The 19,863-nt window shown below is 33.2% G+C and overlaps 1 protein-coding gene across 1 annotated transcript in view; it reads left to right on the top strand.

Moving 5' to 3' along the window:
* Macrod2 (mono-ADP ribosylhydrolase 2) overlaps positions 1-19,863 on the top strand; it is a 1,899,209-nt gene that overhangs the window by 70,029 nt on the left and 1,809,317 nt on the right. Inside the window, exon 3 of the mRNA XM_076849439.2 lies at positions 7,302-7,409. Coding sequence (XP_076705554.1) covers positions 7,302-7,409 — 108 coding nt within the window. The remainder of the gene's footprint in view (positions 1-7,301; positions 7,410-19,863) is intronic.

The raw sequence follows: 19,863 nt of genomic DNA, 5'->3' as shown, positions 1-19,863 counted from the left end.
GAATATTCCCCAGCCTCTTTGTCTTCCAAAGTGTGGTCTGAGCACCCACATTTCAATATTAACTTTTTATCAGGTATCTTCCAGATGGTTTGACCATTGCAAAAAGAAAATGATGAAACCATTTTAAAAATTTATTCATAAAGTTTGAAATGTAAAATGTAGTTATGATTTTTATGAAAAATCTTTTATATTCTCAATAATCATTTAAGAAGTTAATGCTTTTGACATAAGCACAGTATTGGTCATGTCAATTAATGTCAGTTCATGTCAATTAAGATTCAGTTAATAGTTTCTCTTACTTTACTATCTTAATGTCATTATTGACTTATTGTGTATTTGATTAGATTTGCTTTTATTGTTATTCTTACAATAGAATTGCATCATATTTTTACCTTAGACAATGAATTAGTCCATTTCTAAAGTGGTTAACTGATGCCTTTAAAATACAGGTAAAATAGTAACATGTATGCCAGAAATCACAATAAGGTCAGTACAAATAGAACATGTGTTGGGACAAATGAATCTGCAAGTTTGGTTATTTTGCATAAGTAAATAAAAGACAAAACATAAATAGAAGATACATGATTCTTGTCTGCAAATTTATTTTTATTATGTAGTTCTGTAGTCCCTGGTGTGTTGTATGATATGAAACTTTTGCTTTATTTTCAAAGTAGCCAATCTAGAAAACCATTGTTATTAAATAGACAAATGAGAACCTCCATAGCATATTGGTTAAGAACATGTGCTGCCTGGGCTCAAATCCCAGTTTTGTATTTGTCAGCTGTATGCACTTGGTTAAACTCTCCCTGGAGGAGGTCCAAAGAGTTTCTGGAGAGGAGGACCTTGACTTAGGATGCGTGGGCTTCTTTGTGTATATGATGGAAAAGAATTTCAGCCTGTGCCTTTTAGACACAGAGATTTATTTAGGAAAGCAGATACACATTCAAGGGAGACTGTGGATTATCTCAAGAGAAACAAGCCTTGGAGTGAAGCGAGGCATATACATTTAAGAGCAAATGTGAATTTTTTTGAGAGTTAGTGATGGCTTTGGAGATACACACACACACACACACACTACTAAAAAAGAAACAATATGTAAAGTATGAAGGATATTTTTGTTCTTAAGGAAAAATGAGAGTGATTTTATTTTAAAATAAGATGACTGGTTATTATAGAATGAGAAAGAAGAAAAATATAGAATAAAACCTGAATAGATATGGAAGGATGTAGAAGGTTTACAGAAAAGTAACTTTCTATTTGTGAAGTTGGCTAAGGTGAATGGATTTATTTTTAAAATTTAAATGAAATGAGTCTAGTAGCTTACTGATGTAAAACTGGAGTTTGGTTTTCTTTATAAAAACAAAGTTTTCTTGGATTATTGATCTATTATAAATAATAAAATATAAAAAGTTTTTCTTTATCCTCTTAGTAATTTTCCAACAGAACAAAGATTATTTGTCTTATGAAAATATTTGCTAGTTTTTTTTTTTTGGCACCTCTGTTCAATAGAATTCAAGTATTGTTTCATAGTGATTTGTGACCCTATTTAATCAAGTATTCAAATTGTTTGACATTTTTGACAGCTTTCTAAAATTAAATCCTAAGTGAAATCTTGAACTCTGCTGAACTTGTATTTCCCAGAGGGCCCCTGGAAAATTTTTCTTTCATTTTGTAAAATATTCAGTTTTTAAATATATGTATTAAAATGTATGGGAAACTGTCGCAAGTGGTGCTATTAACTACTCAGAGATGGATTGTCTTTAAATGCAAACATATATTCGATCACACCATTCATCAAATATAAACAATTAATGCAAAAAGTGTTGGATGTGTTGGAGCACCCCAACTAACATTCAGTGCACACTAATTAAACACTATAAGCAGATAAACAATTAATGCAAAAGTGTTGTGTATACTAGAGTACCCCAACTAACATTCATTGCTCATTAATTAAACACTATAAGCAAATCACACAATCCTAGGGCAACCACACTTCCAAAATACCTCTGATGCCACATGACTTCTCTTAGCTAAAGAGCAGATGTTGTCCTTGTCTGGTGGTTCTCTCCAGCTGATGGCTGGACGTCAGGGAATGGTGGAGTAGGTCCAGGGATGGACAGCAAGGTCGCCAATCTCACTGATGGCCTTGTAGCAAAACTCTTCAGTCGGGCAGTACCAGCAGTTTAAATACAGTTCCAAGTTGGTGGTGTATGTTGGTGATTGGTTACACCCAGTAAAAGTCAGCATCCATTGGTTATGTCCAGTGAGGTGATGTAATTGCAACTAGGCATGTTCTTTTCGCATGTTCATGGAGCTGTGCTCCTTATCATTCATAACCAGTCATTGCTAAGCATGCCTATGGCTAGGGCCCTGTACACCTCTTTATCAATTGCAAGCAGACATGACTAAGCAGTTCAATGGCTGTTGTTCCTTGTGGCCAGCAACTTAGTGATTTCCAGCATGTCCCAGCATGTCTATGGCAGATGTTCCTTACAGAAACATTGTCAAATAAGAAGTGATGTTTAACCTTTTTTAGGCGATAGTTGTATGAGGAAATATTATTACCATAAATACTTCAGATACTTCAGAAATTGTATACATTTTATGGAAATTTTCCAATATCTTATGCCATCAGGCTATCAGTCATAATTCTAGCTCTTGCTTAAATGTTATATGCCACAGAAATAACCAATTCCCTTGCAAATTACATCTTTTTTTTCTAACTTAGGTTTTTTTTTTTTTTTTTTTCTCAGTGCTGAGGATTGAACCTAGAACAAGGTCTTGCCAAGTTGCCCAGGCTGACTTTAAACCTGTGGCCCTTTTGCCTCAACTTCCTGAGTAACTGAGATTACAGGAGTACACCACCACATCTGGCTTTTAATGTTTTTTAGTTTTGTTTTTTTTTTTCCCCCCAAAGAACCTATTTTCTCCCCTCTCAACATAGCTATAGCTTGTTAAATATAGATTTGTATGAATTCTTCTTCTAGGTTCCCCAAATATCCTGTTTTACAAAATATGCTTTTGTGAAAAGAAATGAAATATTAATCTTTTCTTTTTACCTGATCTCTTCAATTTGGATGAATACAATTGAGTATTCTTATTTTCATGGCAATACAATTATTTGTCTCAGTTCAGTAAGAATCTGTTCTCCTTGGCATGATTGGAAAAACTGGTTTATAATCTGTGTTTGGATGGAATGTTATATTTGAGAATGATGCATTGAATCAGATGTATCCAGACACTTTTGAGGACTAAGGTTGACTTTGTAAAGTCAATGCTTACAAAATTCTCTTGGAAAAACTGTCCTAGTACCAGGCTTCTAGGGCTGCCAACATTACAGGTAAGTAAGGAAAGCCACTTGCTAGAAGGCCCAGGAAACAGGATATTTGGGGAACCTAGGAGAAGAATTTACACAAATCTATATTTAACATGGGAATATCCTGATGTTGAATTTGTGGCTTGGCTTACACTCTTTGAGGGGCTTTTAAAAGTCTAATCAGAGATTCTTGTTAAAAAATTTTAGCAAAACAAACCCAAAGCCCTAAATGATCAATTATTATTCTTGCTGCCATTAAGTAAATAATCAGGCTGAATATAATGAGACCAGACCTATTTTGTAAATAACAGTAAAAAAAGGAAGATAATTGTAGAGAGAAATTTTATGTTTCAATGGAAAACAATACTGTACACTTGTGAGTTATTAAGTTCTAATCCTGTTCATTTATATCAGCTTATAAATTGACTGGATCCTGCTATCATATATATTTTGTTAGTTGTTCTTGTTTCTCCCATAGTTGACTAAATTCTCCAAATTAACATTTCCAGTATTTTTGCCCTCCTGACTTGGCATTTATTGAAAACTAAAACCTTCCTTTAGCCCTAGAATTCCTGGAAGCTGAACTGGACAGTCTGTTATAAAGTTGCCCGCCTTTAGCAAGAATCCTATTAGGTCTGTTTAGTCAACCCTATAATTTTCCATTCACTGATCTCCCTTATCCCGCCCAGTCTTGCTCCTTGGCTATAAATCCCCACTTGTTCTTATAGTATTTGGAGTTGAGCTTATTCTATACTGAAGTTTTCTCCCTTTTCTTCTTTTTTAGTTCTGAATAAATCTGTTTTTAAAGCTGGGTGTGGTGACCCACACCTATAATCCCAGTGATTTGGGAGACTGAGGAAGGAGGATCAAAAGTTCAGAGCCAGCCTTAGCAATTTAGTGAGGCCTTTGTGGCTTAGTGATATCCTGTCTCAAAAAATAAAAAGGGCTGGTTACAAAATAAAAATAAAAATAAAAATCTGTTTTTATTGCTTCTACCAATGTCTAGCTCTGTTTTTTTTGACAATATCAATAGTATACAATCTAGAAGAGCAAAACTAACAGATCTTTCAACTTACATAAACCAGTGATGCAAAATTTGAATTGCTGCTTTGTGTATATATATATATTTTTTGGTACTGGGGCTCAAACCTAGGGGCACTTAACCACCGAGCCACATCCCAGCTCTTATATATATTTTATTTAGAGATAGGGTCTTGCTAAATTGCTTAGAGCCTCGCTAAGTTACTGAGGTTGTCTTTGAACTCATAATCCTCCTGCCTCAGCCTCCCAAGCCATTGGAATTACATGTGGGCACCACCCGCCTGGCTTTGTGTACACATTTTTGTTGGAAAATTGAGGATATTGGAGAAGATATAATGAGATTAGTACTGATAAAATACAGTGTGCATTGCTATGCAAATAAAAGAGGTGACCTCTCAGTGGTAATTTATATTTTGTAGTCACAGAAAACAGTCGGTGGTCAAAAATTGCTATTTGTTTTTGATTTATTGTCAAAGGAACTGCTAACAATTCCTAATACCATGAAATTGTAGCCTGTAAGTATAGTATGGACATGCTTCTTTGGCATTCTATGTAAGGAATGATGCTGACACTTTTCCTAAAGACTATTTTGAGTAACTTACTTGAATGATAAATGATAACAGTTTGTATTTATTCATGTTGAATTGTTTGATCCTTTACTTTGGGCTCAATTTAAATTTTCTGATGAAAGATTAAGAAACCAACCAACCAAACCTGAACTGTGATATAATGGTTTAAATTTTGATGTTTTCTAATACCTTTTGTTAATAATTTCTTCACTTTTGGATAAAGAAGTATATGATTTATGGTCACATATGTTTAAAAATCATATCACTAAAATACAGTATTATATAAAAGACTTCATGAGAAAATGAATAAATATTTTTTTAGGGCTATAAGCAGTTAGAGAATGGCTTAGAAATCTAATTACTCTGTCAAATAGAATTAAATGTTCTGCTTTGATTTGTGATTTGCTTGCCACTTTAATGCTGAATGGAGTTCTGAAACTCTTCAGTGAGAAATCTTTTATAATTTCTAGGTTTATGGTGATTCAAGTATCCAGAATTGTCAGAAAAAGCCAGGACTTTCTAATTGGTTAAAGTCATGAAAATAGGAACTGATTGGATATGAGTCTTAAGGTCTTGCTGTGGCTTAGAGTTTTTGTCCTTGGGCTAGGTATTGACAATTTTAATGGCACAAACAAAATACAATCTCTTTAAATAATAGGGAATAATAATAATAGGTGTATTGACATTTTATTGGAAATAACATTTTGAAAAAATAACTATGTGATCCACATATGCTGAATATGGATGCTGACATAATATTTGTCACCTTTGTTAAAAAGAAGGTGGTGTTTTGTTTGCTAGCTTATAATGGGGAAAACACTATTCTAAATATAATGAACTCATGTTTACTGTGAAGGAGTATTGTACACACTGAAGGATGGAGAGAATAAATTACTTATCTGAGCTCACACAGCTGTTAATTGGTAGAACTAGAAATCTGAACATGAATCTGGAGTAAAGTCTGTTCCTGACTGAGAAAAATAGTACTCTAGGAGTCAAATGAAGTAGTCACCTCAACTATGGATGTTTGTTTTATATTTTGAAGTTTCTTAAAGTCCGTCTCCTTTTTTTTTTTTTTTTTGTAAATTAGTTGACCCAATTTTCATTTTATTTTTTTAAAAATTTATACATGACAGTGGAATGCATTACAATTCTTATTACACATATAGAGCACAATTTTTCATATCTCTAATTATATACTTCTCTATTCCCTTAACAATTTTCTCACAATATTCTCCTCCTCCTCATTATTATAACCAGTGAATATTTTGATTAGAATCTTTTAAGAAGAGAAATGGTTGCTAAGAATGGAATGCTTTGTAGGCAGAGACAGGAAGGATCACTTTAATGGCCAAAGATTATTTCCTTAGTCCTAGCCAATGTTTCATTGTCTGATGGGTCCCAAAGACAATGTGGATTACTTATAACCTATCTCTTCTAACCTCCAATATACTTCAAAATTGCATCTGAGAGTTTGTTAGTGAATGAATAGTATTGTCTTCTTTCATGAAAAGACTTGTACAGATCATAAATACTAAAAGTTGAGTTTATAAATCTGCTTCCCTAGAATTATATTTAAAAAGCCTTTTATGCATAGGAATTTAATATATTTAAAAACATTGACTTCATACATCTTTGTTTAATAAGTTTAATTTGTCTTAACATTGCTATTTGTCAAAACTAAATGACAATTCAAAATTTGTAGTATTTCTCTGAAACATCTAAAAAAAAATATAATTTTAGAATCTAAAGTTTTTTACTTATTTTAAGTACACCAACTTGCTGGCTATTGTGTGTTGGGTAGAACTATTTCTTTTTCATATCTGACAGTGTCCTCTAGAGTGAAAGGTTAAATCCAACTTGATTAGAAGGACAATTTTACAAATTCAGATGTTCTTGAATATGTCCTGAGAGATAGCTTGTTATTTTAGATTAGCAAAGAGCTGACCCTTTTATTTTATTTTATTTTTGGGTGGGGGCTCATCTAAATATTTTTTTCAAGGGTGCTTTTTAAGTTCCTTCACAAAAAGTTATTTTTTCTTCATATTTGCACATTTTTTTCTTATTTCCTTGTGAATGTAGTGGTACATAATTTTATCTTAAAATGGACATTTTAATAATAATAATAAATGTGTAATAGCAAATATTGAATAACTTGCCAAAATATAGCAAATGCCCAGTATGTGCATGATAGTGCATTTAGTTGAAGAATATAAAATAAATACATAATAAACTTATTCCTGGTATTTAAATACTTATTTCCACTGTCTTTTGTAGCAGAGAATAATCAATATTGATTCTTATGGTTGTCTTGATTTAAATGTTGTCAATTAAATTTATGATATTACTATTAATATGTATCCCTTTTATTACAGAAGAAAATACTCAGGAAACATTACAGATGAAGAAAAGTTTGAGTGAAAAAGTTTCTCTGTATAGAGGTGACATCACATTGCTAGAGATAGATGCTATAGTCAATGCGGGTGAGTAGTTCATTTTTCTGTGATATGTTTTATTATATGAATATTATTTCAAAATATTTTTCATAAACAAAAATGGAAGTAACTTAGAAAAATATCCTTTCTGGTATGGAAATGTCATGTATTTTCTTTCTGGATTAAAAACATTGAGGATTTATTTTATATATGTCCCACAATTAATGTGCTATCTGCAATACCTTCTAGAGTGAGAGAAACTAAGTTGAGACTGGGGTTCTGGATCACTGGAGAAGTGGCAAATTGTTGAAGAAAATCTTTCAGAAGTAACTTTAGCAACTGTATGATTTTTAGTTTCATGCTTGAGTTAATAACTGGCCAAAGTGAACACAAATTCCTTAAGCTATTTTCATGTTGAATAGGTGGTAACGAGATGATTGAACTATATCAGATAAAAGTACCCAAAGAAATTATTTCTTTGGGGCTGGGGTTGTAGCTCAGTGGTAGAGTGCTAGCCAAGCATGTGTGACACACTGGGTTTGATCCTCAGCACCACATACAAGTAAATAAACAAAATAAATGTGTTGTGTCCATCTACAATTAAAAAAAATTAAAAAAAGGAATGATTTCTTTGATTTCAAAACTTTAGTTGTGTGGTTTTAGATTTTCATTTTCATTATGAAATGCTTTATTAGCAATCATAGTTTGTTTTAATAATTAATAGTCTAATTTTTCTATTTGAACATTGGGGAAATATAACATGTTATTTATGATGGTCTATGTTTCTATGTATTTTATAATGAGGTCATATATCAAGAAAGACAATAGTTTTGAATCTATAAAATAAAATAAAAGGAATAAATATGAGGATATTTAATGGCTTTAATTTGTATTTTGTAAAGTTAGATCCTTTACAGACTGAAATTATCAAATAAAAACAAATTTGGACATAGATAAGGAGAGGCTTTATCCCAAAAGACTATTAACATAGGACAGTAGAATGATTGCCATGTGGGGAGGAAGAAAATTGCAAAAGGGAAAACCATTTTAACCTTGCGATCTATAAGCATCTCCAGGGTTAAGCAGAAAAGGACTTTTGTTTTATAGGGGAAATAAAGAAGGCTAGAAGAAAATGGGTGTGAGGGAATGGGAAGAGGGACTAGTATGATTGCACAGTATTATTCCCTGAGGTCAGCAGATTCCTGGCAGGAGCCATTAAAGAAAGTTGTTGACCTTCCATTGCTGAAGTGTGGGCCAAAGTAAGAAACCTGAGTGAAATTTGGTAAAGTCCAGTTCCCAGACATTGACCAACCAGATAATAAATGAAAACAGTTGAGGTGATCATGTGTGAGATAAAGAATGGGAATTTGGAGGGTCTGTGTCTGGTCTTTTATTTAAGTCATTAGGAAGAATGGTTCTTTGCAGTAAGCCATTTCTCAGAACATGAAAAGGTGAATAATTTCTTGACTGTCATTATTTTTCCAGGAGTATGGGGTTCAGGTAAAGTTCAGCATTGTCTAAAGATTCCTTCTGATGAGGGTTGGGGATTTCGCTCAGTGGCAGAGCTGCTGTGTAGCATATACGAGGCCTTATGTTAGGTCCTCAGCCCTGGGCTTAATACAAAAGGGAGAAAAATGAAGATGAAAACAAAACAAAAGAAAACCAAAAACCAAGGGGAAAAAAAGAGATTTCTTCTGATGAGTAAATTTACACGAGGTAGTAGGAAAATGCCTTGGTAGGTGAAATCAAGTTTTCCTAGAAGACCTTCCACAGTTCTGGGGACCTAGCTAGAAGCCTGGGAGCCTAGCCAGCTTGTTCTTCCCTCAGTTGGGTATTGGTTACTTTGTATGTAGCAGTTTTGCCATAATAAGTGCTGTTTTCTCTTTTTATTCCAATGCCCCTGTACTTCCTTTCTTCTCTGTTGCATCTGCTGCTTCTCTAAAATGTAAAATTTTTCTTGAGAAAGTAGTCTGGGTCATTTAATCTCTGTGCTCTGTGTCTCACTCCTTTTGGATAAAATGTCATCCTCAAGTCGCCTCACAGGCTACAGGGCTTCCTTATATCTAGTCCCTATGGACTGTTCATTTTGTGGCCCTGGGTATCAAGATGCTTTGCTTTGACCTCTGGGGCCTCTGGGGAGGATAGGTTCTTGGAAAGGGTCTCATATCTCCTCTCCAGTATGGAGTTCTGTTTAGGCATTTCCACAGTTAACAAGTCATTAATGATTTATTATAACTGAAATTCTATAAATAGTTGAGCTTTAATTTTATAATATTTAAATATACTTCTCTATTTGTATGTGTGTATATGTGTGTGTGTGTGTGTGTGTGTGTGTGTGTGTATGAGATAAATAAAAACAAAACCAAAACAACTATATCTAGTTTTACCCTGTGTAGTAGAATTGATGACATCTATTTCCTTTGGAATACTTGAAGACTTGAAGACCACTCTCATGAGTTTTCTCTTTTTTGTTATTAATATAACATAAATTTGTCATGTTAGTACACTTAATATCAAAATATGATACTTTTTGGCTTTTGTTAACTCTGTATCTGTATTTTCCCCCTTGAAGCACAAAATGGTACCTTTTTTGTTTTCTGTGTCACTTGGAAAAGCAATGTCCTATCCTTATATTCTTAAAATTTATTTGATACTATATATTTGTGAAAATGAACTAGATGCAATTGAATTTGTAGTACCCATGACCAGTAGCATATGTAGCACTTGGGACTTTACATAGTGAAATGATTTGGTTCTGGTTTTAAAAATTATTTATTTGATAAAAAACATTATAATTAATTTTAATTGAAATGAAAATGAAATGATTAACTCTTTTGATTCTTCCACATTTTATCTTGCTCTTCCTTGTATGTATAATTTTACATAGATGCCATACAATGAATTGATCTACAGATAATAGCAACTTTTGTTCACTTCCCTTTGCATCTTTAGCTTATGTTTCTGGCTGTGATAATTGTCATCTGGCCATGTTCTGTAAATCACAAGGACAACCTCATCAGGAAGTTCCTGGGTTGATGGGAAGAGATGCCAAGTGTATAGTGTAATGACTCTATTTACAGCTTGCTGGTGTGCAATTTGTTTACCTAGTGTGGGAGGAGAGGCACAGTTGTTAACCTTTCAGATGAACAAGGTAACACGACAGGAAACTCTAGAGCTGTGTCTAGTAAGAGGTGAGTGAGAGGCAGTGCCTCCCAGCCATAGTGCGAGAGCAGCCCAGTCATCACTTTTTATTAGATTTCTAAGATTCTCTTTCCAGGACTACATTAGAACATTGAAACACTTGGTCTTAGTAGCTACAAATGGAATAATTTGATATCTTAAACTTTTTCCTAATAAAGTACATTTTAAATTTTCTTAAACTTCTTTAAATGTTACCCGGGATAAGCCTCCTATATATTCTTTTTTCATGTGATTATATTTTCATAAAATAGTTTTTGTAGGTGTCATGGTAGCAGGGAAGTAGTACTAGTTGAGAATCAGACAGACCTAGGCTCAAATTCAGATTCTCTCCAGGACTATTTTTTGGTAAAATTTTTATTTTGAAATAATTATAGGAAATTAATTATTAATTATTAATTAATTATTAATTAATAGTCCTGTGTAGCCTTCCCTTATACTCATGTAAACTTCCTACAATAGTGATATTTTGTAAGCTATGAATATAAAACCCAGGAAATTGATATTTGTATATAACTATTGTCTAGACCTAGACTATATATTTTCATCTTTTTTTTTTTTTTTTTTTTTTTTTTTGTGTGTGTGTGTGTGCTGGGGATTGAACCTAGGGTCTTGTGCATGTAAGGCAAGCACTCTACCAACTGAGCTGTGTCCCCAGCCCATTGTTCGTCATTTTAACTTACATTTGTGTGTGTGTGTGTGTGTGTGTGCATACATATACACACATGCACGCATATGTATATAAAAATACATATATATATTTTAGTCCCATGTATAAATTTTTTTAACTACCATACAATCCAGATAAAGAACTATTTTTTATACTAGGGATTGAATCCAGGGATATATTTTAGCTTTCATTAAAAAAAACTAACATGTAGATACTGAATAGATTTCATACCACTGATTTCTTTTCCCAAATAACTCAACTTAGTAGAGAAGATGGAGAATACCTTTCACATTTATAAGCATTATTTTTCTATTGCACTGAATGAGTTTTTCTTAGTGTAAAACAGTGGTACTCAAGACAGCAGCTGCTTTCTTCCTGAGCATTTAAAACACCAGTTATTTTTACATGAATTTGTGTAATTAGTGTGTAATTGACACTGATCTATATGTACTTTAAGTTTGACCGTATTTTATCTCTAATTTTAAATAAAGTATTTTTGACTATGTAACAGAGTGGTATTTTCAATTATGAATTATGTATATGTGTTGTACAGATTATGAAAATTGTATTTCACAAGCAGTATTTTTCTAGGAAAAAAATTAAGCCTTTTCCATGTGAAATTCACACTTTTAAATTAATTACCTCATGGTGATACTTGAAAACATTTTGGTATGCATCCTTAAATCTTTAGGGGTAAGCTAACAGAATTTCAAATGCCACCTAAATTGAAGAGTAAGAAACTTTTACTTGACAAAAGAAGTAGTGTAGATTTATTGAGTTCTTATTATAAGTCAAGAACTGGGTTAAACAGTGGAGGTAAAGAAAGTAAGTTAACAGATGCCATTTTCATGATAAATTGCTCTATTAAAGCTGTGTTTAAGGTGCCATGGGGAATAGAGAAAAGAACATAACCCAAAGGAACAGGCAAACACATGGTGCACATAGGAAACCACATGTGGTTGAGTGTGCAAAGAGCAAATACAGTCAGGGGCTAGATTAGGAAGTGCTTCCTGTGTCACCTTCACAGGATTATGTATTTTTTAATCAAAGAAGATGGGGCATCTTTGAAGAATTTTTCAGAGGGGAAAGATACATTACAGATTATGTGTCAGAATGATCCTCTGTGAAGGATAAACTGGGGAATGATAAATTTAAGGGAAGACCAAATTCAAAGATGAAACTATTTTTTAAATATTTTTTTAGTTGTAGATAACACAATACCTTTATTTTTATTTTTATGTGATGCCAGGTATCGAACCCAATGCCTCAAGTATGCTTTGCATGTCAGATCAGCTGTCATCTCCTGTTGGAAATTGGGATCCCCTCTCCTTCATCCTTCCAATTTTAGGTGGTTGTCTGTACTCTCTGCATATACTTTTGCTGGCATAGCACATCATTTGACATTATTTGATCTTTACTTGTTGCCAATGTGATTATAAATGCAAAGGTGAATAACTCAATGTTTGACTACATTTGGCTATAAGGGGTTTATAAGATTGTCACCAAAATGAAATCACACAATAATAAAAACATTTGTGGGAAACTTGAAGATCACCAGGATGCTCATATACAAGTGTGAGAAACACAGCTGTAGATGAGGAAAATGTAAGATTAAAACTCAAGTGAGAGACTAAAATGAAACATAGATTATTAAGTTAACATATTAATTATATAAATATGTGTGGGAAGAAGTATTGAGAGTTATCGTATGCTAAATCTTTACAATTGCTTAAGAGCCAGGTTTAAACAATGAAGAAACAGCCTCAGAGAGGTTAAGTAACTCACTCAAGGATATATAGCCAGTATTGGCAGAGCTGAGATCTGAATTCAGCAGTCTGGATCTGGAATTTACCAGAAGGTGTCTATAATCTCCTGTGGCCGGTTTGGAGTCAAATCTCAATTATTTCCTATTGTCAAGAGATTAATAAAAAGTTTGGAGCCAAATTTATTGTTCATTTCTAGTTAAATTCTTGGATTTGATTTGTGTATGATTTGTCATATCTTATTTCTGCTTTCATGTTACTTTCCTTGCCTCATTTCCCTGTTATCTTGTTTTAATTCATTAAGTTTATCTTATTTTACTTTCATTGTGAATTGATGTAAAATTTTCTTGGAAGAAGGTAGCCATGCAATAAAAATTAAATAAAAATGGTAGTTCATGCTCCTAAAATATTTTTGTATTTTGACTGTAGGACTAGTTCTTCTAGTGCTAATGAGTTTTACTTGAGTCTTATAATATTATTGAGAAGCTTTATTTCATACTGAAAAACTGTATTTTTTCATAGCCAGATGTAAAACATGAATATTTCTATATTTTTTGCTGAAAAATCAAAGCCTTCTTTCCTTCTCTTCCCTCCAGGTAATTGTTCATACTTTGTGGAAAAATGTGTCTATCTATCTACCTACCTATCATCTTTTCAGTATTCTCCTTTCCTTTACCACTTGGTATATTTCCTTGCACCTCTTCCTCCCCTCAGTTCTCATTCAAATAGAACTGAGTCTGTTTCATGTTGATTACTTCAAGAAAAGGATGCAATGGTAGAAATCAGAGGACATTAGAAAGGACTTGTGATATAAACAACTGATTTGGGAGAGGGGATAACATGTCATGAATGAGAGCAAGATTCATTTATTTCCCCTATCTTCCACAAACACATACATACTTAAAAATTTTTTTCCATGTTAAAAGGAGAAAAATTTGGAATTGAGAACAATGTGTTGATGGAGTCTTAGAAAGAAGTTTCCTGAAATTTTACTCTCTGAAACCAGCCCCAGGAAGGATATATATTCTTCATTAAGGTTTAGGGTATCTGAGAGCAAAAGGAAACTTCCCCATTTCCTATAAGGTGACTGGAGGGGAAAGCAAAACTTCAGAGACAGGGAGAATAGCTTCATGGTTTGTTTAGGCAGATGGAACTCTAAGACTTTCAGTCTCTGACATATAAGGAAGAGGGTAATGATTCATAATTAGCCCAAAGTATCTTGGAAGTAACAGAATGAATAGCCAGACTTAGCCTTGCCAGATGTAAAACAGAGACTTCTTATATAACAGTGGTTCACTTTAAGCTTTGAATATAGCCCTTGCTGCTTTGCCATTGCTACTTATTTTTAACGAACATGTTTCTTTCTCTTCCTTTCTCCCTAATCTCTTCCCCTCCCTAATTTCAGGGAAACAGAATTATCTTTCTTCCCCCTCCTAGGGAGAGTTATCTATCTTTGAGCACACACCTCCACAGGAAAGAAGTAATTCAGATATGGGAATGATACCAAAATGTAGCCTTTGAATCACCTCTTTAAAAGTCTGATTCTGCAATCTTTGTAATGTTTTGAATAACCAATAAAAAAAAATTAAAAAAAAAAAAAAAGTCCCCTGTTCCCTCTGATGGGCTGAATCACAGTCTCTGGGGCAGGAGTCCCTGTTTCTCTTTTGCTAGCAAAGCAATAAAACTTGTTTTTCCTTTTTCTCAAAATCCTGTCCTTGTTATTGTATTGGCATCAGGGGCAAGCACCGAACTTTTGGTAACACTTATAGGTGGACTGGTGGGACTACTGGTTGAAGACCAGATGTCTATCACTCTGGTCCTACTCCCCATTCCTTAAATTGATTGAAATGAGAGTCTCAAACATAAACTTATAGAAGTTATTATAAGAAAAAAGTTATTGTCATATACTAGTTTGTTGACTGAAATGTTCATTCTCTGAGTTCTCTCCTGTTGAGTTTTCCTCTTATTTTGACTTCCTCCTTAAAAGAGCTATTACTTCAGTTTCAATATCCTATTTCAATTTTCTAAGTGTTTTCCTATCTTGAAGAAAGTTACAGAGTATAAACTTTTGTTTACTCCAATTTCTATTATCTCCTCCAATTTATTACATTTCAGGAGTGCCTGGGTAATTTTAGAAATGCTTTTTATGTCTTTTTTTTGTGTCTTTGATATTCTATAGTTTCCTTATAATAAATATGCTTAGGGATATACTTTTTGTAATTTATATTTTTGATTTGCTAGATCTGATGTTGCTGTCATTTAATAATTCAGTTAAATTCTGGATATTGTCTCTTTGAAATTATTTCTTTCCCTTCCCTGTGTTTCCCATTCTGGGACTGTAGTTAAATGTATAGTGGACCTTCTAACTCTATGCCCCACATCTCTTAGCATTTATTTTTATCAGGGATCAGCAGGTAGTCACAATGCACATGCCATAGCTAGTGCTTGCTTAACCCTGTTGTGGAGTCACTCATTATTATCATGTCTAGTCTCTAGTAACCATATTTAATTTCTTTCCAGCTCAGGCCTTATAAAAAGTTTGAAATATTTTCAAAATATTTAACACATATTGGACATATTTCTTGACAGCTAGTCTGCCATGACACTAGAAAGGAAAGACGCATTGTATTTTCATAAATATATACAATCCCTAATATTTAAGAACCACAGCTTTTTTTAGTGTTGCCCCTGGAGTTATCTTTCTAGTAATATTTGATCATGTTACTTCTCTACCAAAAACCTTTCAACAACTGCCTATTCCATGAAGTGTCCTCTCCTAGTATTTGTTACAAAATCCTTCATGATTTGACCTAGGGCACATTTTCCAGTTTCATTTTTGACTATAACTTTATTATCTTCATTTCTGCCTTCCCAATCTAAGCAAATTTATGTATATCTATATACACTATTTACTTATAGAGATGCTATAGAACTTTGTCATAGAAGTGAGTCCTTTTGCACTAGATATGTTTGTTTATGTCTGCTTATTGTAGTTTCTTTGGCAGCAAGTATCATATTGTGGTGCAATTAGGAGCTCAAATAATTTACAGTCAGTAATCCATAGCAATATGACTTAAAAAACATTGACCAATGCACACAAAAGGTATATATTATACTTGTACAGTTAATTTAGTTACAATAGCAATGAAAATGGTGCCCAATTTAAACCAATAAGTATTTTGATGCAGATCTAAGTATTTGCTACCTTAACTTTTTTTTTTTTTTTTTTTGATACTGGAGATTGAACTCAGGGGCACTTGACCACTGAGCCACACTCCTAGCTCTATTTTGTGTTTTATTTAGAGACAGGGTCTCAGTTGCTTAGCACCTTGCCATTGCTGAGGCTGGCTTTGAACTCAGAATCTTCCTGCTTCAGCCTCTAGAGCCACTTGGATTATAGGTGTGTGCCACTGTACCCAGCTGCCTTAACTTCTAATTCATTTTTTTTGTACTATTTATCTCACATTTCATATTTTCCCCCATTGTTGGACTCCCTTAAGCACTTAATTTTGTTACTAAAGCTTTTGAGTTTAAGGTAGTGAATTCTTTAATATAGATACTATGATATTATTCCAAGCCATTTATATTAAATACAGACAATTCCTTGACATTTTGGTCCAGCGAATATTGACATTGGGGCCAGGGAATAATATTAACCAACAAAACATTTGGAGTTTTTGTAAAAAATACCTAGTAATTAGCATATCTATCAAATAGTATCTCATCTTTTAATCCTTCATTAAAAATTGAACTTGCACTATTAGTTGAATTGACTGCAGGTCATATACTGAAGTGCTGTCAAGCAGTCTGATAAAATCTGGAAAACATGACCAATTGAAATATAATTGGTATATCTTTCATAGTTTATTCTAATTATGAAAGGATTAAATCCAAACCTTTTCAAAGGCAAAAAAAAAATTAAAAAAACAAAAATACCTTGCTTGCCAGTGCAAGAATTGTACATGGTGCTGGGCATGGTGGAACACTCCTGGAATTCCAGTGGCTTGGGATGCTATGGCAGGAGGATTGCAAGTTCAAAGCCAGCCTTAGCAACTTATTGAGGCCCTAAGCAACTCAGTAAGAACCTGTCTCTAAATAAAAATATACCAAAAAGGGCTAGGGATGTGAGTCAGTGGTTAAGTGTCCTTGGGGTCAATCCTTGGTACCACAAAAAAAAAAAAAAAAAAAATTGTACATGGTAAGATTATTTTTTTCTTGTCTAATGTTTCAATTTTGTAGTATATATGAGAGAATGCATTTATCATCAGTAGGCCTAGACAGATAAATACAAGGATGAATTAAGGTTAAAAACTTTTGTGGCTTTTAGTAAATTTTATTGTCACTATTTTGGATTGAGAGTGGATTATATTTCTTTTTTCCATGTAGAGATTGGCTAGATCTAATACAGAAAATAGGCCTAGAAGCAAATAGATTCATTGTATACAAAGTATATACCATATATTCTGTATGGAAATGCAAGAAAGCTGGTAAATTAATTTTTTAAAATTTATTTTGGTTTCATCCTTGTGATGAATAAATTGTAGTTTTGAGGCAAAGAATGAATTTTTAGGCTCCATATCTATGTTGTTTACTTTTAAAAACACTCTGCCTGTGTGTATTGTGGACAGGATAATTAGTTCCTTACCTTGTTGTTTTCAGTTATACAGTTAAGTATATATTTATTCTTTAGTTTTAACATAGTATTTCCTCAGTTATTTTTTTGGTAGAGGATAATAGGTGCATCCTCAAATCTTCAGCCTCATGCTTTTCTCTTCTTGCCCTTAGAGATTAAGTGCTTTTCCTAGATTTCTGATGATTTTTTTGAGAGAATACTTATATTATGATGAACACTTTTTCTTCTGAAATATTCTTTTAATAAATTCCTGATGTTACCAATTGCCTCTCTATTTCCTGACACTGCCACCTTCTTTCTTGTAAGGCTTCAGCCAGACAGAACACAGATCCATTTCTCCTCTATTTCTAAATGTATTTACAATATTGTCAGTATACAGTAGGTGTTTACAGTAACTTGGGGGCACATCCGGCTGGCCTAGCATCTTAATGTAGCACCACATAGGATGATCTCTTTATAGTGACCAGGTCCTTTTATCATCTTACATGAAATGTGTTCATAGAGTTTTGGTCTTTGCTAGAACATAAGTGGAAAATACATCCACTTAATTTATGTTTCAATATTCTGTGATTAGAGAAAACTTAAATTGTACCATAATCACAGATAAATATTTTATAGGAGATATAGTTTTTCATTATTTTGTAGATGTGGGTTGTACAATAACAAGCGATAATTCTCCAAGCATAAATGGGTTGGACTGAGTCACCAAAACATATTGGAAAAGATGGCTTTTTAAACAAGTGGCTCTGAGAAAACCAAATATCCATAAATAGAAGAATGAATTAGATCCCTTTCTCTCACCCTGCACAAAGTCAACTCAAAATGGGTCAAAGAGCTGGGAATTAGAGCAAAATCTTTGCAACTAGAAGAAAACATAAGATCAACACTTCAACATATTGATGCAGGTGCTGAACACCTTAACAAAACCCCTAAAGCTCCAGAAATAAAACAAAGGCTCAGAGAGTGGGATGGCATCAAGTTAAAAAGCACAATGAAGGAAATGAGACCATGGAGAGAGGACCTACAGAATGGGAGAAAACATTTGCCAGCTACTCTTCCAACAGTGAATTAGTATCCAAAATGTATAAAGCACTCAAAAAATGAATCATAAACAACTAATAAAAACAAATAACCCATTCAATAAATGGGCAAGTGAATTAAGCAAAATTCAAAAGAAGAAATACAAATAACCAGCAAATATGCAAAAAAATTCGCAACATCTTTAGCTCTCAGGGTAATGCTAACTAAAACTACCCTGTCATTTTATCTCATTTCAGTTAGAATGGTAATCATAACAAATACAATAATAAATGCTGGTGAGGATGTGGAGAAAAAGGAACTGATGGTAGGATTTTAAATTAGTACAATCACTATGGAAATTAGTATGGAGGCTCCTCAAAAGACTAGTAATATAATTATACACTCATTGATATTATGAGTTATACGCTCATTGATATTATCCCAAAGAATTAAAGTTAGCATATTAGAAGCAATACATGCATACCCATATTTATAGCAGCACAAATCACAATAGCCAAGTTATGGAACCAGCCTAGCTGTCTGTCAATAGATGAATGAATAAAGAAAATCAGGCATATGTACATAACGGAGTTTAACTCGGCCATAAAAATGAATGAAATTGGGGCTGAGGTTGTACCTCAGCGGTAGAGTGTTCGCCTGGAATGTGTGAAGCACTGGGTTCTATCCTCAGCATGATATAAAAATAAAGAAATAAAATAAAGATATTGTGTCCATCTACAACTAAAAATTTTTTTAAAAATGAGTGAAAGTATGCCATTTGCTGGTAAATGGATGGAACTGAGAAGCATCATGTTAACTCAGTAACCAAAATTAAAACTCAAAACTTAAATCATGATATGTGGGAAGCTAGAAAGAAAAAAGAAAAAAAAAGTATCTCATAAAATAGAAAGGAGATCAATAGAGTAGAGGAAGGGAATTGGGTGGGGGAGGAGGATGGCAGGGAAAGAAGAGGTACTGGGAAATGACATTTATGTTCAAGCACAAAGAGGTCACAGTGAATCCCACTGTTAATTATATTGCACCAATAAAAATCTATTAATAAAATATCCTCATAAGGTTTTTAGGAGAATAAAGAGGAGTTGCTTTAGTCAAAGATTAAAATTTTTCAGAAAAATGATTTTTTAAAAGGAAAACTAACGAAGGTTGATTTATAATTTAGCAGTTCTTTCTACCCATACATGCCAAGGAAAGGTACAT

The sequence above is a fragment of the Callospermophilus lateralis genome, chromosome 3 (genome assembly GCF_048772815.1).
Source record: "Callospermophilus lateralis isolate mCalLat2 chromosome 3, mCalLat2.hap1, whole genome shotgun sequence".
Lineage (NCBI taxonomy): Eukaryota > Metazoa > Chordata > Mammalia > Rodentia > Sciuridae > Callospermophilus > Callospermophilus lateralis.
The sequence above is the reverse complement of the archived record's forward strand: the minus strand, read 5'-3'. Positions and strand labels throughout refer to the sequence as shown.